General features: G+C 42.7%; 1 protein-coding gene across 1 annotated transcript; it reads left to right on the top strand.

Annotated features, from left to right (window-relative positions):
- LOC121175462 (protoheme IX farnesyltransferase, mitochondrial) lies at positions 1-27,093 on the top strand. The gene is made up of 7 exons (XM_041029229.1): positions 1-124; positions 1,114-1,256; positions 1,454-1,826; positions 2,053-2,177; positions 20,948-21,018; positions 24,119-24,351; positions 25,902-27,093. Exons 1-7 carry the CDS (start codon positions 94-96, stop codon positions 26,333-26,335), a joined length of 1,410 nt encoding a protein of 469 aa, XP_040885163.1. The 5' UTR covers positions 1-93; the 3' UTR covers positions 26,336-27,093.
- The last annotated feature ends 823 nt before the right edge of the window (positions 27,094-27,916 follow it).

Raw genomic sequence — 27,916 nt, 5'->3', positions numbered from 1 at the left:
CGGAAGTACTTTCGCTTTACCTAATGAGGTCAAAATGGCGGCTCGCAGCATGTGAAGGGGTCGAAACGGGAGCCGGCTGAATGATCCGAGAACATGTATAAAACGCCATGTAGCAGACTGTCAGGTAACGCAGGAGAAAACGTGGCATTTCGCCTAACGCGCCGCTACATTTCAAAGTCATTTTAAATTTTCGCCCGATGAAAACAGCCGATGAAGCTAATGCGGAAGCTAGCTGGCTAGCTTAGCTTATAGCTAGCCGGATAGATGTTTGGCAGGAGGCTAGCAGTGACCTTAGATAAAAGTCAACTACATCTGCAGAGACCAAAATAAGATAGTTAATGACTTTATTTCTTTATGACAACGTTTTTAGCCGTTTCATCGTAACCGTATGCATATCAAGCAACAGGAGAAGCTAGCTTAAAAGTAATGCATTTATGATGGTTACGTGACAATTACGTATGATAAGATGGTATCAACAATACATGTCATGTTTGTCTTCACTTAAATTGGGTCGTTTCTTGCAACCTTGAAGAACACACGATTTATTGCAGATTATATATAATATAGTATTAACAAGCAACTGAGTGTATATGAAGTTTGTTAGTCATTTAACTTGAGTATGTATACATTACTGTGCTGAAGTTTCAGCCACTAAGATGGTGCTTTCAGGAGTAATTCCGTTAATATTTTTTATTTATCTCTTAGCGACATAAGTCTGTAGGAACTTGACCATCTGTTGCATGACTTCTTGTCCTCCTTGTTACTGAAAATTTTGCTTCTCCGGTTGTATCTTCTATGAGTCCTCATGTCCGATTGGCAGAACAGTTATCGCCTACGATTTTGATAATCAGTCAGACCAGTCAGGTTTCCTGCTTCTGTATGTCATATATCATAATGTAGCCAATGTTGTTGGATTTTGGTCTGCTAGTCGAAATAAACAAGATACTTAAGATGTCTTAAACACTTCAAAGAGATTAATCAGCGTAAAAATAATCATTGGTTGGTTTATTTTTGGCAAATTAAGTTATGCGGATATTGTTTTACCAGCTGAATCAAACCACACCAACAGTACAGATTTTGAAAACTAAATCTCCTGTCTTGTGTTTCTTGTAGGTTTTGTTGGTGCAAGCGTGAAACAGAAATTAGTTCAAAATATTCCTCGATGTAACCAGACTGCTCGGAGCCTTCTTCAGCTGCACAGAAGAGATCCATCAAACTGGTGGACTTATCAACATCTTAACTTTCTTAAACGCCAGGTAGCTTTTACTGAGCCCAATATCTCATTGTGTTTTTTATTTCATTTTTTTTTTTAAATTCCTGTTACTGTCATTAATGCATGTCCCTCCACCATATAACTAGTTCTACGCACTGATTTTGTTTTTTGTAGTACATTTCTGCCTTGAGTTTTGTTGTTGTAACCCTGGATCACCTTGTCCCCTTCTTTTTCTTTTAGTATGTAGCACAGGGCAGCGGTGAGCTTCAACAACGTGCCATCCCAAAACAGGCACCTGTCCTGACCATTGTGGATGAGAGAGATGACAGTGTTGAAAGGCAGGTGCAGAGAATACCAACTATTGATCCTGTGGCCACAGATGCTGGGCCACAGCCACAGGATGTCACCAGTAAGGCACAGGCTGAAATGAACCCCACTGCAGCACATACGGCAGTACAGAAACATCCTCCGATTTCGAGTGAGACTCCGCATGTTCAGGTGGAGTCAGATGAGGCAAAGGAGGCACGTCTAGACAGACAATGGAAACTGCTGAAGGTTGATGTGGCTGACTTGCCGGATATCTACGCCAGATTGGCCAAAATCAAACTGACGGGTAGAGTACACATTACATCTTTGTTACATCATATAATGTAAGTAAGTCAGACCTTGGTAAATAAGATAGACAGGTGAAGCAAATACAAAGATTTGTTTTATTTATAAATATATATATATATATATATATATATATATATACACACACACACACACACACACACAGAGAGGGAGAGAGAAGAACACTTTTAATTTCCTCTTCTGTTATTCTTGCTTGGTGGTTTCAGCACTGGTGGTTACAACTGCAGCAGCCGGCTATGCATTGGCTCCAGTGCCCTTTGACCCAGTCATGTTCTTCGTGTCTTCTCTGGGAACAGGCCTTGCCTCTTGTGCTGCCAATTCAATCAACCAGGTCAGTTCCTCTCAGAACAAACAAACGAAGCCTTGCGTGTCTGTTTCAGCATGTACGAGCGTGTTTTGTCTTTGGCTTGTTGAACACCACACGTAGGCCTAATCACAGCACAAGCTATATTAATGTACAACTTGATCATTTGCAATGAATGTCATTCAACACCTCTTCGACACACTGTCACCAAAACGGAGCATTTATAGGCTTCACAAAGGAGTTACTGTAGGATTATACAGGCGTATCTAATAAACTGGCAGCTCTGTGTAAAATTAATGATTAACCATCTCTAATATACTCGAGCTACGAAGATTCCATAAAGCAAAAAAATATTAAACACATGGCTTGTGTAATTGTTTCAGGAATTGCAGTAAACAGTACAAATGTTTCTGATTGGTAATCTGTTTATTTTTTAAGTACCAATTTCCTTTTGGAAAGAAAGTAATGATGACTAGTCACAGAGCTGGCAGGATATCTGTTGGTCTTGCAATGCATAATAGATTTTTTGTTGACATGTTTTACAAACATGAGTGATTTCTTGTTGACAGACATCTGCATCTACAGTTCTCCTTCTTAGTGTTGCCTGTGTTCCAGAAAATGTTGAAAGGGCCAGCACATCTCAGTTTTTTAACCACTCTACATTCCTCTTTTGCTACGCAATTCAAAAATGCAGTGAGCTGACTGTAATGCTATTATTATTCCCTGCTGAAAGCTTTTTTGAAGCTATAAACAAAGAGGAGCTGGTGTGCCTGTACACTTAGAATACCTAGAATAAGTAGGGCCTCCCTCTTCTGTCTAGTGTTGACATTGTACATTGGAATTTGCTCCGTGACTTAAGAATATTAGTATAATGGGTGACCTCTCCTTCAGCTCAGGTCTGAACTCTGCTTAAATGCGTCCTTGGCCTGTAATTTGGCAAAGGCCATGATTACACTGCAGGTTCCTGCCCTTGGGGCAGACCCTCCACCCCCTGCCCAAGCCAACCTTCAACAGGCATGTTACACCTGCTGTCTGCATTGTTTTACAACAACAATGAAGTGCGTCACAAAATCACACAAACATAGTTTGTACTAACACTCACCATCCTGGACCTGAACTCGGTTTTGTTTTTGTTGTCGGGCCTAAATAGTGTCAATCAGTCCATTACTCAAGTTAAACTTGTATTGTCTCTTCAGTGTCTTTAAACAGAGCCGTGCTCTGACTCCTCTGTGCACCTCTACCTCACGCTGAGCAGGTGTGTAAATATTTCTTCAGGTATTTGAAAAATGTCCCCTTCTCCTCGTGCTGTAGAGAGCAGCCCAGACTCAAGCTCATAGATGTTCAGAGCGCTGAGTGACGTCTGAGGCGGCAGCCACTGTTCGTACCCTGGGTGTCCCTTTATCTGCAGGCCCACCCTCACATTAGTCCTGTCAGTCTTCATTTTCTCCACTAACTCTGCCTGAGGTTAGGATACGACATGGCTTCGTATTTCATTGAAACAATGTTATTTGCCTTTCAGTGCCTCTCTCTTGGTTTCCTCCATCCAGGTCTAATTTCAAACCTACAGTGAAGGTGACGCGTGGGCAAAGTTCAGAGCATGTGTGGGTCAAATTTTTATTGCCAATTAGATGAGTGTAAAAACCTGCAGGAAATACATGAATATATATGTATATACACACATACATGAATACACGAATAGTGTGGGTGTGAGTGTGATAATATAAATTTCCGTTTTTTTCAGAGTAGACCTTAGACCCTCCAGATTGTACTGATATGAAAGGGGCAATATGATGAGATTGTGTATGTCTAAGAAGATTGAAGAGCTCATTTTACATTATACATGTGGTTAAAAAGTGTTCTTTGGTAGAATGTGTGGTATTTTTGGAATTCTTCACATGGTTTCTGTAGATAAATATACTGTGAATTCTAAAGAGTTCCTGGTGGAATATTACTTCAACTCTGTTTTCACAAATGGCCTTGTGTCTCTTAGGCTGAAATTCATCAGTGCTTACTCTGTTTGAGGCCAAGAACCCCTTTTTTGTGGCTAGTAGCTGGTATGTGAACCCGGGCCTTCATTCCGCTCCTTTATCCCCTGTTCTCTGTGAGGACGTGTGTGTCATCATAGTCTTAATTGACAAAAGTTGGAGATGGGATTATTGTTTCGGACAAATCAGCCACATGTCTTCAAGTGAGGCCGACTTTGAAGTCATGCAAGGGCTCTCTTTTTCATTTAAAAGGTAGTTAGAAGGATAAACATCATTAAGAAGGTAAACTTGTTTATAGTTGGCAGTGCCTTGTCTCCCTCTGCTTGTCTGGTATGAAAAGTATATGCCTTTCTACGTACAGTGTAAAAGTAGTTGTTGGTGTTGCTTTGTTTGGAGAAGAATGTCATTTTTCTCAGTGTAATTATACACACAGAGGCACATGGGATGTCAAGTGTGACACGTAATTGCCTGTTACACTGCCACTGTGCTGGTACTCTGCACCTCTTTGCAATGGACTAACACACTCGGGATTGTATGTCAGTCCTTTTTGTCAAAGGCACACCCTCACCTGTGTGTAACCGATCTCAGCACTTGGGCCATCCATTTGTTTTTCATAATCCTGAAAATAAAAAGTGGAATGGTGAAGAAAAACATCCAAACTTCAGATCTGCTGCCAGGGTTTTTTTTCCCCTTTTATTCACTTTCATCTTTAAAAAAACGGGTGCTTCACCATTAGTGTGGTTAGTTGTGATCAAAGCTTGATGTCTTTTTATATGAAAAATCAAACAAAAGCTTGACAAACAAATCAAAGCAAAGAAAGGCCCCTGTGAAGATCACTTCCTATGGATTCGGCTGTTCCACCCTAATCCCTTAATTCTCTGCATCTAAAGGGGAGTGTGCAAGTATGTGACCACACAACTGTCGAATTACCTTGAGGAAAAGAGGAAAATGCCTTGAGGGAGAGAAAAATACTTTGCCTCTTGGAAGTGGCAGCCAGACCTTCAGTGGAGCTGTCAAAAGCCAAGGCTGCTCTTTGTCCCATTGGGAAGTGCCTGCAGGGCGAACAGAAATGTTGTGGTTTCTTTTTAAAATGTTACTCTATTTAGGAAACTGACGGAAAGATGTAAGCACTTGGAGTCACGTAACAATGGCATGTCAATGTCTAGAGTTTCTCGCCACAGTCCAAAACCTTAATGCTGTCATATCTCTTACAGACAGAGAAGACAATCAGGTCCAACAGCAAAGGGATGTAAATATTTCAGCTTACAGTTCAAGTAGGTCTCATGGATTGACAATTAAGACCATTTTAGCTTCTTTTTTTTTTTTTTTTTTTTTAACTTATACTTCCATCTCGCGGCGTATACTGCCATTAAAACCTGTGTGGAGGTGTTCAGCTGAAGAGTGGAGCTGTGGAGTTGTAGAGTTCACTCTGGTCCTGCAGAATAGACCTGAACTAGCTAACGTTAGTTGAAAAAGTGCTGGTCTTCAGGACCCCTGGGCCCCACACCAGGCAGAGTCTCTGCAGGTGTTCCAGCCGTCATCACCTTCCAGTCTGCCCACTACTTCAGCTAATTGGATAATTGGGTCAGATGAGAGTTTCAGGCTGGAGCCTAAAAGACCTCGGGGAAGTCTGAGGTCCCCGGCAGTGTAAACAAGACCTGATATGGCCTTTTACTGTCAAATAAGTACTGCTAGGCTATTTTGACAGCGGCTATAGTGTAAGTCACACCATGTCAGCTCGCGTGTTTGTTTTGATGAAAATTCAAGCTGGCTTGTTTTGTGGCGGCCTCGTGTCATTTCTGTTTTCATGACGATGGCAGTGAGTTTTCTTTTGTGTCTGTGCCTCTCCTGTGGTGAGCTGTCTGAGGCTGGCACGCATAAGCGAGCTCCCACAAGCCCCCAGCCCATCCACTCCTACCACTTTAAGCTACACCCTTCTCTCTTGTCCTGTGCGGGCATGCATTATTTACCCTCCTGCACGTTTCCTTCGGAGTTCATCTTGGTCATAACCTTCTAGTGTATGGGTACATGACTGAACATGGGGACAGGTTATGCAGACAATCGTGTGTTTTGATAACGTTTTTTTTTTAACATTTTTGCATGTACTTAGGTTTATTAAGCGTCTATAGATGCTTTTCATCCGCAGAATCCTGAGAATGGATTCAGATTGATAGCACTTGGATATTGTTTTAATTTGTTTGCGCATTGCAGTGTCATTATATAAACCCTCCAGTTCCAGAGGAAGCGCATGCTTTCAACTTTGAAAGCATTGTCAAGCTCTTCTAACACCACAGTCTACTATTTCAAGCATATGCTATTACAATGCAGGCTTGTTCCCTCTGTTGATATCTTTATCTCTGATCTCTATCTTTATATTGTTTGCAGTGGCAGTCATCTTGCTAATCGCATTTATCCAAGCATGTGGAGGTCAGATTGGTGTGCTTTGACCTAAATTTGATCTGAATCAAGCCTGGAAATCCCCTAATGTTATTATACATATGAAATACCCCCTTGAGGCATATCTAGTATAATGTATAAATCTGTAAGGGTTTTTGAACTGATGCAAATTTCAAATAGAAATATAGTTTACATGTAAATGGAGCATCAGTGTGCAAAGACACAAGGTGAGCTTGTTTGGAGAAATGTCTAGGTGCACGCTACTTTAGGAAATTAATTTTGCTGGGGTTATTTGTACCTATGTTTCTCATTCAAATTATAATGAGTCTCTACTTGTCCAGTAGATTTTCTAAATGTAGCCAGAATACCAGTAGTGTAGACAGTGATTAGGCTCTGCCTTGTGTAGGCTTTTATGGTACAGTGTACATTTGATATACTCCACTTAGTTCTAAAATGGCTGACTGTGATTACAGTGATCTTCACCGTCTGCATAGATATTCTGTGTTACCGCTTTAGACAGACTGAAGGTGTAGATAGTGGTCCATCGGCAGCACAGTAGGTGGTGGCTGTCAGTAGAATTGCTGGGCCTCTACAGTCAAGGCTGCCACAACAATTTCCAAGGATAGGGCTCCTCTCATTGTTGTTTGGGCTCCTTCTGCGTTGCGTGGAACCTCTTGAGAGGCTCATTAGTTGTAACAAGACCTCACGGCCACTGAAACCCCACCAACCATTGCACTCTTCAAAGACAGTGAAACCCTTCCACTGGATTTGTGTCTGTTCCCCGCTGAGAGGTAGCGACAGAAGATATGGCTTCAAATGGGCACTGTAGAATACCTCTGGCATGATGACATTACTATGCTTTTTTGTGCAATTTATTCTCATACTCCTTGCAAATTACCTCCCACCATTCTCACAACAGTCCATTTGATGAATTGCAGTGAATACCTTCAGTACAGCCCCTATATTGATGGTACTGTATTTGTTTTTATTTTGTGGAAAACTTCAAAGATATCGTGAGGCAGATGGAGCTGTGAAAGTCTCTGCGCTTGTCATATTAGTTCCACTGGCTGTGTCCTGTAATTGACTGTTCAAAAATGTTTCGGCTGTCAAAGAATCGTGCGCTGGGTATTTCTGTAGGATGCTTTTTGGAGTTAAAGGTCAAACACATCAGAGGCTTAGCCAAATGGGCGATTTAACTCAAATGCTGCTCTTAGGATCTTGTTTTCCAGGAGCTTAGTAAGACAAAAGAGCAAGCTGATCTTTGACATTGATACGTTTCTCAGTTTTTGTTTTGATGGTCTCTATCAAGCTGTTGGTTCAGTGCTGGAGAAGGGATGGAAATTCCTTTTTAATTGCCTAGCAAGATGGCACAAAAAGGACTTGATGGGTATCTCTCTTTTGGTGCTGGATTAAAATGAATATTTAACTAGACAGCCCTGATTAATAGTTAATTTCTTTAAAGCCTTTTGTCTTTGTCAACCACGGGGTGCCAATCCATTTCAATCTGCACAACTGGGTCTCTTGCAGCCTCAGATGGGAGACAGATGCTTTCCTCTGATAAAGTCATGAAGGGTAAATCCACCTATTAAATACCCCCAAGATACTGCCAGAGGGGAAGCAGGAGCAAACACTGTTGCCAGGCAGGCTTAGATACAGAGATGTTAATAATATTCTGGTTTCCAATAATGTCTTTAATTGTTTTTTGTTTTGTGTGTGCGTTTTTTTTTTTTTTTGTTTTTTTTCTTTCTTTTGTTTTTTTTTTTTTTTTTGTTTTGTTTTGTTTTTTTAGAAGAAGACGACTTGGCATCACTTTTGTAGTTGAATGGCTGATTTATTCATTTTCTTATATCACTTACTTAATGTTGTTGTTTGCTGTTTGGCAAGAAATTTTCTGTGCTTGATGCATAGTGCATCAAGGACGGACCAGTGCCAGAGTAGCACTGATAAAATTCTGGTTCTGATGTTAGTGTTAAATTCAATTGAAAGTTTTAAAAAACCAGATGCTATAATGTAGGATTTAAACATTTAAAGGAGCAGCACAGACTCAATAAAGTAGATGGACGTGGAACTAGAGGCAATTCATTTAAGAAAGAGTGTTGGCAGGCAACAGCAGCAGTCTAATGCAATACTTGTCAGGTGTTTATTTTAAGAAGCACAGCTTTTCCTGCTAATGTGAATCCTTATAATACCAGCTCGCCTCATACAGTCAGTAAAACCTGGCTGTTTAAAACAGTTTTTCTTAAATTCAGTGATATATCAAATTATACGGTTTTAATTTTTGGTTGTGTCTTAAAGGACAACTTTCAAGTTACAATATATATCAACATGCATACATTTTCCACTGCATATTCCCTTTGATCCTAGTTTTCTAAAGCCTTTACAAATAAGGCTGTCCCTACTTCAAAGGGAGAGGAAAGCATGGCTTCTCATCGGAGTTGTCCACAACATGTCGTCATCTTTTGTGAGGATCACACTAAAGAGACACTCTTGTACTCACGCAAAGTGTCTCTCTCGGCTTTCAGTGTCACGGCTTGTTTGGGCAAACACACCTCGCCACAAAAGAGTTGCCTTCGCCTGAGGGGATGGACATGACTGAGTGATGGGCAGGTGGAGCCCCTCCTCTCCACTTCCCTGATTAGCCTTTAGTTTTTGACAAAACACTGTGATTATGGGCTTCAGTGACCAACAAGGCGAGATGCAAACACCATTGAGAGTTGAGTCAGAGGGTTGAAAACCACCCACCTCAGCGCTGTCTGGCACCAGTGAACCTTTCTACACCTCACACTGCATTAGGCAATGGCTGACCTCATGCAAGCTGAGTTAATGTTGTTTCCCCAGCTAGGACACGCTACCTGAGGCATTTGTTTTCTGCCTCACTTATCACTACTTTTTGGAGAGTTTCCCACAGGTAAAAAGTGGAGTCAGAATATTTATGGTCGACAGGTTGGGACTCTATTTCTGTCAGAATTTGCCTTAGAGTAACTGTTTTTAATCACCCGTACTGAAATCAGCTACTCGAACTCTGTTTAGCTGTGTTGGTGTTGCCAGTGTCTCAGTTTTCTTTCACCATTTCGGACGTGCTTTCCCACGGAAATAGATAGTGGCATGTCAGCACCTTCAGGATGCATCGCGGAGGTATCGGTGATCAGAGACAGTCAGTGTAGAGGCCCCCGTATGTCTAGAGGACAAACCGTCCCTCTGGCACTAGTGTCGCACTGAAGCAGATTGTGGATGGTGATAATGGGTTGCTGAAGATGCACTCATTTTAGAAGTGGCCCTCTCTGCTTGTCATCAACCCCTTGCACTGCTGAACGCAAGCAGACTGGGCCCAGAGGTTTGCATGCCTGTTCAGAGGATGTAATATCGCTGTATGTTGCCAAGCCTCAGCCCAAATGTTTTTTGTTTAGTTGAGCAGCTCAGAATTACCCATTATGACAAGAAGAAAGTAAAAGTATTATGACAGAAAAAGCAGTGGCTTAGCAACGATGCCGAAAGTCTTTTGTGATGCTAATGTTAGTCAGATGAATACATACTGTGTTTTGATGTGCAGTACTGTAATGCATTAAAATCAGAGTGACAGAGAGGTGAATAACAAATTTCATGAAATGACCTGCTGTTTTCTGTTCAGCTGAAACGTAGTAGTTATTTAGATTCCTGCTTTCTGGCCTGCCTTCTTTTGCTTCGTCGCTGGAGGGATAACTGTGCATGTGGACACAAAGACGGCTCCTAAGCTCGCTGATATCTGTGTTCTTCATTTTAATACAGAACAAGCTCTTGGTCTTAGACGTTTTTCCACACATAAAGGGAACAGATTTATGTATGGACATTCTGGTTTTTCAGTAGCTAAACAGTGAACAACTATAGAGCAGTGTGTTTTTTTAGAGCACCTATTTTAGTTTTGATTCTGTTTACTAAATCTGCTTTTTTAAGACATTATGTTTATGTCTTTGTGTATAGTTTACAGATTTTTTTTTTTCAATGAAACTCAAGCAAGTTTACCCTCTGTATCTGAAGGTAACTTAGCCAAAGGCAAGTAGGGAACACTCTTTGTAATAGTGAGATCCGTGGATAATTAACAAAAGCAGCCCTGTTTATGGCGTGCCCGTGAGCCAACACTGCATGCTAATTTGATTCAAACCGAGAAGCTTTTGGGGCAAGGGCATCATTGCTGGAAAACAAAATGGTTACAAACATGCACCAAGGCTTTCCCTGTGCCTTGGGTGTGTCTCACATACTCAGAAGCTCGGTCAAGTTTATTTATTTAGCCCAAAATCACATGGTTGTCTCGTAGGGCTTTACAGTAAAGCCCCATGAGCTTTTAAACGGCACATGAAGGGTTAAATTCATTCTTGCCATTTGCTGAGAGAGGGGTGTATTATCTTAAGGCTTGCTAGTGGCAGGATTAATTAAACCCAGATTAGCATTTATGTGGTCAGATGGTCAAGTTTCTGTCAGTAAATTGACAGATGGAGAGGATGTTACTGTTTAGTTTTTTATCTGCCACAACTTTCACTGATTTAAACGTTTTTCTGTCTCCGTCACTGTGTGTTCAGAAGCCCTTTCTGTTGTAAAGTGCTCTGTATTGGCTGACCATTATGAAGACATCACATTCATCTCTGCAGTTTGAGTAATTGTTTCTGTGCTTTCATTTTTTTTTTTAAAAGGCCTGGTCTCCAGTGACTATTATGCGCACTGTATTACCTGAATCTTAACCGCCACCCACGTCTTCAGTCCTTCATTATGTAATCACATAGCATAACAGGTGAAAAGCTCATAATAATCTCATCTAAAAGCAAATATATTTAAAGACTGAATTGTTATGACGATTGTCACCGTGCTAAGGCTGTTCACTGCTGGCGTTTTGGGCAGCTGTAACTGCTTATACTGTGTAGAGGTGGACCTTGGTTAATTTAGTGGAATGCATTCTTAGCCACGCTGTGTCTCCTCCTGTTATTTGTGTTATCGTCCCTAAAATGTGTATGCATAAAGGGTAGAGGTGTGTTTCACTGTTTATGTTATGGGTGCACCTCAGGTGATTAGATAAAGCAAACTGCACTGCCGGGACAGTATGCCAGCTTCACTGAAACTCGCACTTTAATTTAATTTCAGTCCAGTGTTTCAGTCAGTCTGTTCATTTATCAGGTGAGGTTACACAAATAACTGAACCGAAGCTGATATTTTATAGTTTACATTTTACAAGGTGATGTTTTGTATAGTCACAGCTTGCTGTGAGGCTGTTGGTGAGCTGTTTTTTTTTTTTTTTTTGATTGTTGTTGTTTTTTTTTCATTTTCTTCAGTTTGAACTTATTTTTGTTGAATTTCCAAAATTAACTGGGTTAATTTTTGCCTTCATTATTAATATTTGAGTTGATAAATGCTACCTTTTGCTTACCGATCTTATTCTTGAACATCTCCTTTAAAGCCAGTGTTATACAGCATCTAACTTCCTATATTTGGCATCATTACAGAGGCACAAAAGGCTGCTTAAGTCTGCCTTTGTGTCTCTTCTTGAGTATAGAATTACCTGTGTTCTTTCCACATGTTGGTCCACCTGTTCTTCTCCACCAGTCATTCCTCCCTCACCTGAGGAAGTCATCCTGCTGTGTCGGGTGTGGACCCTTGTCTGTCTCCATTTCACTGCAGACACTGCAGATAGTTAAAAGGATCTTCAGCCATATGACGGCATGGCAGTCTGTCCGACTCTGTCATGTAGTAACTGTTGATTACCGTTCACAAGACAGATCAAAGTGTGTGTCACTGGGTGTGTGCAGCTCGAACATACATACTAGCTCTGGTTCTGATGCCTTTAACTGTACCTGTCTCTTTCTGCTCTGTAGCTAACCACACCTGGAGATCACAGAGAGATTGTAAAACCACACTCTGTTTTCTTTCTTTGTTTATGTCTATGGAATAGCATTACCTTAACTCTCTGTGCTGTATGTCTTAATAACTGTTTTCTCTCATTACTAAGGCTCCAGTAAGCCAGCTTTAAGAAACATTGCTGCATTGTCAGCCCATTAACAAAAGTGACGTATCCACTGTAAGTGTGGCTGTATAACTTAACTCTGCTTTGAAGTGACTTCTGTCATTAAGGCTTTGTTGTTTTATGCATTCCCTAAATTAGTGGCTGAAGGTTGTAATTCATCCCTCAGTCCCTCTGTGCACATTCAGATTCATTCAAACCGATGTGTCTTTTCATATTCCTTCACACTTTTTGGGGATAGTCACAGCCCTATTCCCTCGCCTGCTGCATTCTTTGTTTTAAACGAAATAAACCTGTAAAATTACATTTTCAGGTATTTAGTTGGAAGACTTTACCATTGTGCTCCGGTGTTGTGTCAATAATCTCAGCTAAAGTAGCGTCATTCTTCGGTTTGCATCTCCTCTCTCAGGATCTGTGCCAGCACTTAGGCTACTTCTCCCCGTTCAGACACTCTGTAATCTGTGTCATGCCACATCCTGACAGGAAGAATTGCTGTTACATTCAGGGGACAGATTGTTGACAGCTCACTTCTAGAGCCCGTCGAAAAGCCAACTGGTTGCCTTTCCACTTGAGGGGATGGCGAGAGAGGCAAGAGGATACGGAGAATATGGCAGAGAGAGGGATGGGTCTCGGGGGCAAAGCTCTGACAGTGGAGGAGGACAGACTCTGACAGGAACTTTGTTACCCTGTTCACTCAGTCTCCTCCCATTTACTCCAGCAAACAAGACTGAAACTCGTGGATAAATTATTTAGTGCTGCTGCTTTTTGCCACTGTTTACTGTCTGCTCTCTTGTGTTGGGTGTATTAGCAAATGTTCTGCCTCCATATAAATGTAGTTCAAATTTTTCCTTATTCTGTTTCCTGTCACTCAAAAGCATGAAACTGAAAAGAAGAGGGTTAGCACACCAGGAGATGTCTTAAACTGAGTTTATAGGACGAAAACCACAACTCTCTCTAGTTTATAATCAGAAAATCTAACAGTTGGAGGGCATTTTTTATTTAACAACCCAATCTAATGGTTGAAGAGAACTCCCTTCAATTTCTTAAGGCCGGTTCAGAAAAGACCCTTGATATTATCCCTGTGCTCTGTTTGCCTTTTCCTGAGCTGCATGTGTGTTATCACTGTTTACAGAACATGTTTGTGAGCAGAAAGGGAGGGAGAACAAAGATGCTGATTGAACAATGTAAAACCTGTGTTACTCTGTGTTTAGTTTGTGGGAACTGTAGGATATTTTCAGAAATGACTTTAACTTGGAGGAAAGGCAGACAGTATGAAACCTTGCAACCAACCAGAGATTAAATAAATAAACAAAAAAGAACAAACAGAAACTGGATAATCTGGTTTGTTTTATTTTACTAATAATATGGCAAAAGAACGGGATAGAAGTGTTTCTCATATGTGGTGGAATCAGCTGGTTTGTGTTTTTGGTAATCCATTTATTTAGCTTTTTTACCGCACGACATGTTGTCTAATCTCAAAAACTGTAATAGAATAAATGAATTTCCTGTTCAAGCAAACATTGAGAACCACAGCTGTCTGTTTTGCTCTTTACAGTACACAGTAAAACACTGGCTGCACACAGATCTAGACCTCACTGTGGGGGTCCTCATCATTTTGATTTGAAAGGCTTGTTGAATGAGCCTGTCTAGATGAAGGGGTGGATTTTGCTATGGGTCACTTCTGCAAATGCAAATATTACGGAGGTGCTGATGGCTGCTGTCATGTTTGAGAGAACAGTGCGAGCCTTCATATGCATCCGCTCCTTACCACCACTGACTTCTTCAGGACCCATCGTATCAGAGCAGCATTAAAGCTGACACACACACACATTCACACCCAGTGCTGTCTCGTTGTGGTCAGACGCAGCTGTGGACAAAAAATCTAAACACTCACATTCTCTCAGACATACACACCGTCATGCACATGCCTCTTTTTCAACTGCGCCCAAACTGTTGAGAGGCTTTCAAACTGCTTGTCATGTCAGTCGCACCCTCGCAGTTATTTTCAAATGCCCACTGATGGCGGAAAGGACTGTTTATTTCTGTTTAAACAAGTGACCACACACACACACGGGCCAGTTCTATGTATTCAGCTTTCACTGATATGTTTTCTCACAGTATGCGAGACTCAATAGAAAGCACTCAAGTGTGTGCACAGTTAATGGTAATCAGGAAGTGGAGTGAAATGCCCTCATTAGTAAGAGCGTTAACTTATCAGGCTGAGACTGGAGATATGGCTGGCCAGCTCCCCAACAAAGGAATTTGTCCTGTTTGCACAGTCGATATGTTTACAGTGGAACGAAAACGAATGTGTCAGCCAGCATGACCCAGTGTCTGGCTTTTTGGCAAATAGACCAAACCGCTTTGTAAAATCAAGATTAATATTCAAAAGTCAAGCCATTTCACCAAAACATTCAGCTACAAGGTTTAGTCCAAAGGTTCTGCTTTGTGACATTTAATAAACATAACCTGTAATGAAATAAATATCTTTCCAAGAGAGGATGTCGTGATCAGTAGGACCTGAAGGTTTGCTGTCATCCTCACTCATCCCTGGCTTGTAACTGGAGTCCTCCCTCACACTAGGAGGCACTGTGGCTTGGTCACAATGCAGCAATAACTGATGAAAACAGTGATGTGATATGACACACAAGGTATGCACGGTGAACTATGGCATCACTTATAAACAATAGGCACATATTCCCCAAGGCTCCCTGCATTCCTGGTTTACAGTCCTCTGTGCAGGGCAGAAGTAGACTACACTCATTTATCTTAAGTTTCGCAGCAGAAGCTTTTCTTTATGAAGGTAAAGCAGCAGCTGCCAAAGCCTCCTTGCATCCGACAAGCCAGAGGAAAAGCAGATCGTAAGAATAATACTCTACCTTTAGCCTCTTCTGTTTTTCTCCAGTTCAAACTTCATCCTCTTTTTGTACCACCGCTCCTTCCCTCTCTTTGTGGCCCAGGCTCTGAGAGTGTAGCATGCCTCTGCCTTGCAGTAAGCTCTCCCACATCCTGCCCATATCTTCACAGGCAAAGGGACTGATTATCGGCAGGGCAGAGGTAATGCGGCTCTGCACGGCATTAATTGGCTGATTAACATGAGGACAGTTTAGCACTTCACTGTCTCACACTCAGGCCATTAATCAAGAGCAAAGCTGTGCCAGCTGAACTGCTGCCAACAGCGCTACACAGACCACTATAAAGAGAGGAAGAAGAGGTGCGGGTCCAGCACACAGCCGAAAGGGGGACATGATCCACTCTTTGGCCAGACAGAGTACTGCAGTCTCTACACTGCTGCCTAGGAAGAACGGAAAGAAACTTAAATGTATAGCCGCAGGATAGTGCAGTTTTGGTATTTAGAAAGCCAAGAAAAATGAGGAGTTTCAACTCGGCTAGTTACATTCTTTTGAAGGTCTTAAGAAAGAAGTAATGATTCTGTGCACATGCATGAGTCACTGTGCAGACACTGAAATGCGGACTGCTCGGTTGTGAAAAGATGTCTGGATCAGAGGTTATGTGATTTTGTTTGCTCTGTTTTTCCTCGATTTCGTCTCATGAATTAAGCAGCACAGACAAGCTTAGCTTTCCCCGCTGATCCCCTATCATCTCATCTCATCACATCAAAGGCTCACAGAGGGCAAGGAACCCCCAAAACATCTGCCAGCTGTCCATACGCAGCATTCCAGACCCAGGCATGCCTCCTGTTTTTATCTTTCACCTCCGCTGCAGATACTGCGAAGTAAATATTGCTATTTTCTCAGAGACAGAAATGAAATGGTCGAGCTGTCCTAAGCACTTCTTTTCTGACCAGTGCCAAAATTCAATGTCTAGTTGTTTTCCTGTGCAACCCCTAAAGGTATTTTGTAGTCTGTCTCAAAAATCCATTCTATACTGGCTCACACTGTGGCTGAATTCTTATCATGGTTCATATCTCCACTGGTGTGCCGTTTATACCAGTTATAAACCACCACCCACCCATCCCTAATTATAACGCACACTGTCACTGATCACTGTCTGCCGTCAGCTTCCCCCTCCTTCTACACTTTTATCTTATGTTTCCTCCTTTTTAAGTTCGCCCTCTTGCTTGCTCATTTCTTCCCTTGCTTGCCTTTTTGCCATTAATTCTTTTCTGACTTATTTCTGAACACCTCTGCCATCCACACAGACAAGCACACAGGCTGATGCTAACAGTTTAATAAGTACTTTGGAAGTGTTTAACAGGTTCTTCAGGGAATAGGTGCAAAATCATAGCATTGCTCACATAGCTGCAAGACTAATCATTTAACTCAAGAAACATCAACAGCATTTCAGAGACACAACAGCAGCCCTGCTTCTACAGCCAGAAACACCTCGGAACAACACTGATCTGCCTTAACCAGCATTTTTGTGTCGTGACTAGTCAGGTTGCTCGCCTTGTCTGTTTTGTTCCATTTATTTCCTTTCATTTGACATCAAAACATTGTGAATGTCTGCCAGAACCATTGACTTCTGAGGACAGCTTAATCTATGTAAATCACGGCAGCTTGTTTGTCAAGTGGCTGATCAGAGACCGTTCACAGTCGGCGTTGAAGGGGCTTTGAGAGCTCTCAGGCTTTTTTTAAGTAGACTTGGCTCGCATGCACCGGAGCACCACCCACCCCGGTGGAAGTTTGAGTCTACCATTCTATTCCCATGTGCAAACAGTTGACATTCTGACAAGTGATGACTTGGTCGTATTGTTGAGTTTAGCCCATGCACCTGGGTTTTTCTCTGCAAAGCGAGAGAGACACGCTGTTTAGGCCAGCTGATGTTTCTGCAAGCCAAAGTCATACAGCTGCTCAGCTGTGTGTGTTCTTATGCCTGTGTTTAGGCACACTCTTGCCTCTCGAGTAAACACAGTAAATGCACGGTGTGTAGTTACAGTATCGCTCCGCTCCAACCTTCTCTGCACTTCCCATTGTTGTTTTTGCTGGCAGATCGGAGGTGCGCTTGTCACGTGGGGTTCGTCAGACGACCCTTTTCTCGCGGGGAGCACAAGGAGTGGCTGGTGCACAGTCAGGGTAAAGGAATGTCAGTTTTTCAGTCTTGTTCCTTCTCCTGAATTAAGTAGTTATACAGGCCAACTTCAGGACATCCACTAAGTGGGGAAAAAACATTTTACACACTTTGTCAGACCTACATAGCCCTTAAAGTCTTACTACCTGAGTGTTTAATGTGCAGTGTTTAATTTACGGGCATCATAAATCACACAGTGATACAAAGCCAAGTTATCTTCCTCAGCTTCTACACAGGAATAGGAAATGCCTCCCTGCAGCCTGTTATCAATTCAGCCTTGGTGGTTGGCAGTGGATCACGTTCCGTCTTTGATAGCTCGGAGGATCTGGCAGCTAAACACCCCCTCTCTTTTGCCTCTCACGTTGGTCTTGCCTGTTTTCAGTCCTCATCATCCGGCAGATAATTGCCCCTACAGTTATGGGTTTTACGTGTGTGTGTGCGTGCGTGTGCGTGTGTGTGTTTGTGTCCATAATTGAGAGCAGCAGCCAGATTCTCCATAACTTCTGGTTCAGTCGCCCCAGCCACCTCTCCATGTATATCCTGAGCTGATCCATTGGGTTGGAGTTGGTATTGATCCAGTCAATTTTTGATCAATCTCAATCAAGATCAATCCATTTCTACCTTTATTTGTGCGCCCCGTGTGGAAAAATTCCTTGTTTAGCTTATTATTTAGCATGTTTAGCTAAACACAAAAATATAATATTCTGTTTCAACACAAATTTTTAAAATACATTTTATTAAGATTGTAATACGCATATGATTACAATATTTAAACAAAATCGCTGTAATCACTCTGAAATTAAGAGAAGTTATTTTATAAAAAAAAATTTCAGGCAACAGAGACACTTATTAACAATAATATTCCCCTTAATCAATATTCATGTTATTTTGATGTGAGTATTTTGTGAATATGTCTAATTTTTTATTAAAAAGGCAGGTTCCCTGCTTGAGGCTGAGCTTCTTGCTAAACACCATAACTGCTGGATGTTATGTTAATTAATTACACTGTGAAGTTACATCAGCTCAGTGCAGTGCACGACCAGTGAAAATCCATCAATTTGAAACTGATGCACTCTGAACCACTGCAGCCCATAGACCTACCTGTAGCAGCACACATGCATGCACACAAGGCACAAATGCCCCAGTTATTTTAATGCCATCACTGTAACACATGGCAGTGTTGGGCGGAAATAATGACATGGGCTGAGAGGGCCACTGATGCAAACCAGATGAGGCACATGACTTAAAAGGCAGAGAGGGAGGAACGAGAGCGGAACTGGACAAACTGAAATGACAGCTCAGCACACACACACACACTGATGTTGACTGTGACACTTTGACATCAAATCATCCGTAGACACACACACGACAGGTTCACCCAGACAATGGCAAAACTGTAGATCTTTTGTTTTGTTTTTTTTAGACACATGGGATGAAGTTATTGGAAACTAAGTGGATCCATTTTATGTGAGCAGTGTTGCAGTGAGCTTGGCCCTGGGCCTGCCTGAGGCCTGGCTCAGCACTGCTCAGCTCTGGCCTGGCCACAAAGTGCACTTCTCTCTAATGTGGCCCCTGACCTCCTGACGCATTTCCTGACCCAGGAAATAGAATTAACACCTCAGCCTGGGCCTTGGGGTCCCACAGCCGCATACACAGCTGTGCATTAGTCTGGTCCAGTCCAGTCAAAGCCATCTAGCTAGAACTCCATGACAACTGAAGCTAAGATGTAAAAAGGGAAGCAGGGGATTTTCTTTGGAGTGTATGAAGAGAACCTATTCCACTGCTAATTTTAATGTCTTTGGTTGGTTGAGGAGTTTTAGTGCTGCTGCAGTTTCAGTCCTAACCAGAGCCAAATGACATATATTTCCCTGCTTTTCTGTGTGTGGTTGGCGTGACCATCAGAAGGGTCTGTTTCTTATATTACTTATGCCAATTTTATAGTAGCACAAGTGTACTTTGACTAAATGTCCAATTTCTAGCCTGAAATCCTGAGGATGTTCATTAATGGCTGACGTGAACCACGGTGAGATGTGGCGTAAAGAGATTTTGTAGTGTAGTCGACCCTCTGATCTCAGAGGCCTGATCAGGCCAAACCTGATGCAACTTCAGGTAAGCGGACAAAATTAGTATTGAACACGTTTGATCTTTTTGTTGGTGCTTTGGATTTGGATTTCAACTCCGAGTCACATTTGAGTAATGTGCGAGATCTTGTGCATCAGACCTTAATGGCACAGCTCACTCCCTAATGTTCTTGAAAATAAAAATCTATACAATATGAAATGTGATGCATTCCACCAGGGGTTTCTTAATAATATGGTGGCTTTCCAGTGTCATGGGTGCAGTAAATCAGGGGACTGGGGTTTAAGAAGAGAAATTGAATGGATTATCTGTTTATTAGACATTTTATGTGAACCATATATCAGAAGAGATGGATCTTGATATTCCGAAGTCTTAAGTGCTTTATCTGTTTTCTTCATTAGTCAAAGGCTCTTATACAGGCAGGAAAATACACACCTCTGTGTGAGTTTACTCACACACACACACACACACACACACACATAGATTAGCCAGTTCCTGCTTATAAGCACCCCATGTGTTTGCATTTAAGTCACACATTGCCAATCTCATGGGAGCACTTTGAAGCATACTCCTCCAGAGCAGCCCATAAAACAGGAGTATAAGTAGTTTTTCACATAGTTGTATCCCACACCCCCCACCACCACCACCACCCACCCACCCAACAGCTCACTGCCTCCACCTTCCACCTCCAGTGCATTTACTCTCGAAGTGCAGGGTGAGCATTTGGCTCAGAGACTTGCTGTGACCATGCCCCTCACTTTGTTTCCCTCCAGATGTTGCATAGAAAGACTCACAGAGGCAGCAGTGGTGGAAGTGTCCCATCTTCGCTCTGCCATGATAAATTTACCAAGTTGACTAGCGTTTCTGTGAAAGTTAGCCGGGCCAACATCAGAGATCATACAGGCAGAGAGATAATATATTAGAAATCTATCGTAATGGCTGTTTCTCTCTGTACACATCTAGATTTGTTTGCATCTGCAGAATTATTGCAGCATAAACATCTGTCAGCTAACTGTATCTCAGCCCAACCTCTGCGCCTAAACATTGTTGAAAACACAAAATCTGAATTCTCTGAACCACATCTGTACCTTCTGAGCTGCAGTGTAGGAGGTGTGCAGGAACCACACAGTATGTGGGGGCATTACATGATATAGAACGTGTGTGTGTGTGTGTGTGTGTGTGTGTGTGTGTGTGTGTGTGTGTGTGTGTGTGCATGTGCTTGTGTTTTTTTTTTTTTTTTTTTTGTCTGAAGATATCTGAAACATTAAGTGATGTGTTTGTGTGTCTCCTGCATTAACCCTCTTGTCCTTCTGTCTCCACAGTACTTTGAGGTGCCCTTTGACTCCAACATGAACCGCACAAAGAACCGTCCACTCGTCAGAGGGCAGATCAGGTACAGTTTTCTGCCTTTGTGCTTATTTAATAGAATTTTTTTCTTCTGATCTTCTGTTTGTGATATTTGGCACAGCAACTCCATCTGCATTTCTTTTTTATATCTTTCAAAAGACAGTGAAGAAGAACTGGTGAGTGAGCAAAGGGAGAGAGATGCAACAGCTCAGCATGAGTTGGAGTTCAGTTCAGTGCAGAGGCGCCCCAGCAACACTACATGACAGCTACTGAACCTTCCAAAGCCTTTTGTACAATTCACACTGGGCGAATGACAAAGTCTGCCACTGTTGCCTTTCTCACTGACCTTATCTTTACCTCGTCTTGCTGAGGGACATTTTTCCAGGAGTCAAACATGGCGTAGCAGCTTGTGGTGTTGAAGCCTGTGTGTATTTGTTGGCATAATTACAATAAAGAGTAAACCTTAAATAAAACAGCAGCACCGAACATACATCAGGTGTTGATTTACATACTTCTGTTCCAGCTTTAGTTACTTAGTTATCATGGCACTGGAAAAAAACAGTAGCTGTGTGTATGAAATGGTGCGAGACAGACACTGTAGCTGCCAGCAAGTGACGATCCTCTGCTCTACACCTGCCAGGTGTAAGGTGAGCTTGTTACCAGGTTGGGATGGAGGAGGGTGGAGGGATGAGTCTGGGGTTAGGGTGTAGTTTACCCGACCCACCCCTACTTTGCTACTTCCACTGATTAGATGACAGATAAGCTCTGCATTGGCACTCGGTGAACTGCGTGCATCGCCACGCTCCTACAAGTCTTTGGAAGACCGCCACCTTTGAACACCAGACAGATGCTCAGACATTCACTGATTCATGAACCAAAAAAAACCACAAACCAACCGCATGTCCTCTTCGCCCATTGTTAGTGCCAGGAAATTGTCCCCCGCTGCATTTCACTCTTACAGGAAGAGCTCCCTGTCTCCCCTTTCATTTTTATTCAGGAGGAACAGCAAACAACATGTTGACAAAAGGATGGGCATGAAACGCCTTTTGCCACCAGTTCAATTCACATGCAGCAGCAAGATTAAGCTACATGCCTCTGTTGCCTGCTTATATGTACCATCAGCATAGTCACTTTACGACCGAACAGCCTGTTAGTATCATAACTGGACCTTGACCTAAAGCTGTCTCGTCCCAGTTTTAAGAATTCTCCGTTGACATACTGTTTAAAAGTGGACTCTCCTGCTGTGGAGCTGGTGATTGAAGATGTTCTCTCACTGTCTAAACACAGCCTCTTCTCTCTGGCTTTTAGCGTGTCCCTGACATGAGGGTGTGTGCGCCTGTCTATCTGTGAGACACGTAGAGACGCTATATCTCGCTCTGTGTCTCTCCCCCCGTCTCCATTCTCTCTCACACATACGGCCTTGCATACAGACAGCGAGCAGATGGAAGGCTGGACTGTCCTGTCAAACAGTTCATCAGAAGGCCATATTTTACACATTTTCCATGTTGTTTCCAGGACGAGGCTTTTTATGAGCCAAATGATGTTCCTCTGCCTTACTGGGGGAGTCTGTTCAGTATGATGTCAGGATCTGAAACAGTTGTCGTTTCACGTTGGTACAACAATAGTGTATCATCTTTCCCACCTTTTATTGTTCTTCTGGAAAATGTGGTCTTAAGTCCAGTGTGCATTTACTATCTTTATGGAGCTTTCGACCACACCACGGTTTTCACGGGAGTGGATTGCTTTATGAAGATGACTTTGTCAAACTACTTTCTCCAAGGTCAAAATTGAACTTTAAAGCCCAACTTTTGTGATCATGTTTGATTTTTATGACTGTGGAACAGTGCAGCCTGCTGTGAAGGAGAAGTATTTCATAATCCATTTCATTTAGCTCTGAGAGCAGACACATCGACTCACCTACAACTCATTTACCATCTCAACCAAGTTTAGCATTTTTCCTCCAGTTCTTCTGTTCAGAGGTTTCTATAATCTGTAGTCTGTTCCCGGTTTCTCACTAATCTCTGGAGGCACTGTATTGTAGGCCAGGCTTACATATTTGGAAAGTCCATAAATGTTTGTTCTCTGCACTTCCTGTCTCCTTGCCCTGTCTCACCACTTCATCATTTAACAGGTAACTAAGTTTTGAGAGGAATCATCCTGTTTCTTTAACTTAATGGGTAAATCCCTCTTGTTTCACATTTGGGTCCATGGCCTTGGTTGTGGTCTAACCAGCTGCCCACATCTTTGGCTTTCCATATTGACTTTACCCACCTGACGTTATGACTGCGGCTGTGTCAGACTGTAAGCAGGGGACAGTAAACCCACCTCAGGCCATGTGACGCACTCCCTCCCCTGACCCCCGCTGAGCCAGCCCACAGCCAGACTGTCAACAGCCCATAGCTAGCCTGCACGGCCCCACCTCAGCCCACATAAAACAGACATAACACCACTAATCACATTAATGCACCAATCTCCCTGCTCGGCCGCACCACCAAAATAAAAGCCCTGTTTGCTTTTTGAAGAAAAGGCCTGCATTTGGTCAAGATTTTAATCTATCCTCTCTTTAATTTATGGAGCATTTACTGGTGAATTTGAACCAGACCTTGCCATCACTGCTTTCAATAAAAGATGGGGAGAGGAGGAGGAGGAGGAAATCTTCATCCGGCTAAAAGCCTGAGCCTCAGTGGTTTTCTTCAGCTAGTTTTGATCTCTGGCGTGTGCACATGCTCTTCATCTTGCAGGGCTACTTTTATCCCTGACAAACTCTTATCAGATGAGCTTCTTCTAAGCCTCCCGTTTTGAGGCTCAGCCATGCACGGCTGCCGACTGTCAGTGTGTGGCCCCGTGGGTCTGTGTGTGTGTGTGTATTTGCATGTGTGCGTGTCGAACATGTTTGGCTATCGTTGTCCTATCTGGTGTCTGCCCAAGCCCACAAAACTTTATCATCCCGTAGTTCCCATGGCACTGATGAACTTTTGTCTGCGCCTGAATGTGTGTATTGTAACTTGTCTTTTATCAAAAGAAACATCAGAAACTCATCTTGTCAACTTGCTTTTGTATTTTTTTTTTTCTTTGTCTGGCTTATCTAGCTGATTCTCCTGTTCTCTCCCTCTGTCTCTTTCTTGTCTTCCTCTTTCTTCTATCAGTCCCCTCCATGCAGTTTCCTTTGCACTGGCCTGTGGAGTTCCTGGAGTCGCTCTGCTCACACTGGCTGTAAACCCCTTAACAGGCTTCCTGGGTGCCCTCAACATCTTCCTCTACACCTGCTGCTACACACCACTCAAGAGGCTCAGTATCACCAACACCTGGGTGGGGGCAGTGGTGGGTGCGATACCTCCTGTCATGGGCTGGACGGCTGCCACAGGTTGTCTGCAGCCAGGTACAACTCACCAGCTGAGATATGGGCTATTTAACAGACCACGCATGTATATACACGTGTGTAGATGCTAATTCTGAACCGTTGAGGGGCATCTTCAACATGTTGAAGTCATTTCTGAAGCAAAGAAGCCAAACATTTGCTGGATCCAGCTCCTCGAAAGGCTTGATTTGCTGCTTTTTCTCTGTTTTATATTATTGTAAATTAAATATCTTTGGGTTTTGGACTGTCGATCGACTCAAATACTCAGGGCTCTGAGAAAGTGAAATGGGCTTTCCAATAATTCCAATAATAGTATCACCAGGACTGATATCACACTGCATAAAGCTTTATTTACATATGGCCCTGTAGTCCTTTAGGTTGTCCTTGCAGCTTGCAGCACTTATTTTAAGTGGCTTTGGACAAAAGCATTTGCAAAATGAATTTAATGTTAAGTTAGTGACGTGACAGAGACTAGTGAGGCTTATTCAGCTTTGGTTGGACACATTAAGTGTTCTGTTATGGCAACTGTGTGAAACGTGTTATATCATGTTGCTGCCGTGTCCCTGAGGAGTTAATATTAACATGCAAGTTAATATTTATTCTACAGATATTTATTGGGCTCTTTCAACATCATGTTTAGTGAATTTACTGACTTTTTTTCATTTATGATATGAAAGCAGTTCTGTTCCATCCAGGTACTGTTTATTTCAAGAGGGCTGCCGATTCCATGGCAACTCATCCCATTCATTAAAGCTTTAAAAACAGTCCAGTCCTTATATATTCTGTGTAGAACTCTGCCTTCGAGATGAACTTGCCCTTTGAATGAACTGCGTGTTATCAAACGATTAAGCCTGATGAACATAAAAATATCTTCCAGTCACTGTATACGCTCGTTCTTCTGTTTTGACTCATTTATATTATTAAAAGTGACAGCAGTTATTAAGAAAAAATAAAATGCTTCTGAGAGCAGCTGTCACTGGGAAAAAGGAACCTTTAAAGACGATGAGCAGCATTTTGTGCTGGTCAGGTTTGAGACAATAACTGACGTAACTGTATGGAGGAGAAATACTCACCACTCTAACTCCGTAAGTTAATAACCATACGTTAACATTGTCTTGGTTTTTGTTGTAAAACCAGCACATAGGAAAAGCTCAGAAGCCTGAATACGAGATTATACATGAAGACATCGAATATAACACTGCTGCATTTCAAGGTGTTTTGTTGGCAAAGTGTTGTTGTGTTCCTCTGGATGAAATGTACTGAGGAAAATAGTTTTTGGAAAAGCCAGAGCACCTTTCTACACACCGTATATTTTAGAATAAAAACCAAACAGGTGATTGTTTTCTTGTACAAATTTGTTCAAGTTATGGAAATGCTGTCTTTTATAACCATTGCAAGATTAATAATAGGTAGGAAAATCACAGCATATTTCAGCACTTTTCCTGGTATTTGGCAGCTGAGTGTGATTTAAAGAAGCAGCACATTCGTTTGACTCCCTCAGCCTCTGCAGTCTGCATCATTAATCCTCTCCCTCCTCACTCTTTTATCTCTCCCTCCGCCTCACCCCCCAGGTGCTTTGTTGCTGGGTGGTTTCCTGTACAGCTGGCAGTTCCCCCACTTCAACGCCCTCAGCTGGAACTTGAGGGAAGACTACTCCCGCGGCGGCTACCGCATGATGTCCGTCACCCACCCTGGCATGTGCAAGCGGGTGGCCCTGCGCCACAGCGTGGGTCTGATCGGCCTGTCGACCTTAGCACCCGTGCTGGACCTCACCACCTGGACCTTTCCCATCATCACCTTACCCATCAACCTGTACATCAGCTACCTGGCCTTCCGATTTTATCGCAAGGGAGACCGCAACAGCTCGCGCAAGTTGTTCTTCTGCAGCCTGTGGCACCTGCCCATGCTGCTGCTGCTGGCGCTCACTTGCAAGAAGCCTCGCAGAGACCAGGAGGACGTGACTCTACCTCCGGCCACGTCCTCACCCCTCACACTGCAGAGCTAACTAGTTTCATAGATGCCCAGACACCTCTGAGACCTCTGAGATATTAGTCATGATGGGTGCTTGGCCCCCGCCAAGCACCCATCATGCTTGGCGGGGGCCCGGGTGATGGACACATTATTTTACCTGTGTGTTTAATTGAAGTCAGTGGTTCTCACTGCAGATCAGGAAATGAGCTGGAAATGATTTGGATCAAAACAGCTGATTTACAGAAAACACACTGAATAATTACATCAGGTTGTAATCATTTCAATGTGTGTGTACTGTATATATTCTGTATTTATTTATATAGTGGCCCACCAGTTCTTCTATATGTTGTACACGACTGACGTTAAATGATCTTGTACAGTGTGAATTGCTCCTGTGGATCCACACAGCAGCCACTGTCTGCAGATTGGCCAATGCATTGTACAAATGCAGAGCAGCAGATGGATGTGAAGACATCATGTAATCAAAAGATTTATATTTGATTTTCGGTAAGAGAATGAAAATAGGACAAATATAAAGTTATTGTGAAGCAGCTACAGCCCCGCACCTGATACTGTTGATTGTTGTTCTGACTTTCACTTGATCTCTGCTGCTCGACAGTTAATAAGCCTCATCGTGTTTTGCGACTCAGCAAACGCACTGACGGGTCTTTCGTTCATTTGCTCAACGCGCTTTATTTCCACCACGGTTCGCCTCCACCAAAACAAAGGGAGCAGTTTACCCCTGTAACACAAGGGTAAATGTCCTCTAACAATAAACATGTGATGACTGCAGTTCTGTCTTTTGTGTCATCATTTACCCGCTCACTGTTTCCACTTAAATATCGATTTAGATGTTGTGAATTGTGCTGTGTATCTGAAGTCGCTGCAGTCTCGCTCTTATCAAATACACACAAACCGCTGCCACACCTCGTTAGGTGGTGCTGCTGACTCAGAGTTCACACAATATATGGATTTGAGTTTCAATTATAGCCTTAGTGGATATGTTCGCTTTAAGCACAAATCTCCATCCCTCCAATAAGCTCTATTTAGCAGGCCACCTCTGCACCTGTCAGTCAGCATGTGCTCCCCTTCCGCCCTTTAGCCCTAGTTTTGGTATTTGGTTACGTTTCCACCACTGCACTTGGAGAAACAAGCGGCCCCTTCCCCTCACTGCCATCCTCCTTCCATAAAAGGGGGCTGTGGGATTTAGTCAAGGCCGGGAGACCTGAAACGGCTCGGCATCCTCGTAAAGTGTCTGACCGGATACGGAGTTTCATATCAGAGGGGTGGAAGGGGAGTGATCGAGCCAGCTGTTACAGTTGGGAAAAAAGTGGGGAAAAAAGAAACACACACACACACAGACATCCAACCTGTGTGGAGATTGAATGTCGTCGCCAACCTCCGTTGCTCAGCGTGATGGTCTGCCATGGTTTACAACTTCCACTTCTAGAAGTAAAGTGGTGGCTGTGGTGGTGTCTTGTCTTACTTGAAGTTTGCTTTTGGTGTTATTTCTACATCTGATGCCGATGGTTGAGAAGATGAGTTATATTAAATGTCCTGTAACAGCTTTCAACTGGAGCTTGATTTACTAAGCCACAGCTTAGGGAGGCGCTCC

Source organism: Toxotes jaculatrix, chromosome 21 (assembly GCF_017976425.1).
Source record: "Toxotes jaculatrix isolate fToxJac2 chromosome 21, fToxJac2.pri, whole genome shotgun sequence".
Classification (NCBI taxonomy): domain Eukaryota; kingdom Metazoa; phylum Chordata; class Actinopteri; family Toxotidae; genus Toxotes; species Toxotes jaculatrix.
The sequence above is the reverse complement of the archived record's forward strand: the minus strand, read 5'-3'. Positions and strand labels throughout refer to the sequence as shown.

Coding starts and splice junctions, on each gene's coding strand:
- LOC121175462 (XM_041029229.1), top strand. CDS start 94: ATGTATAAAACGCCATGTAGCAGACTGTCAG. Junction 1,257..1,453: donor TTAACTTTCTTAAACGCCAG/GTAGCTTTTACT, acceptor TTTTTCTTTTAG/TATGTAGCACAGGGCAGCGG. Junction 2,178..20,947: donor CTGCCAATTCAATCAACCAG/GTCAGTTCCTCT, acceptor CTGTCTCCACAG/TACTTTGAGGTGCCCTTTGA.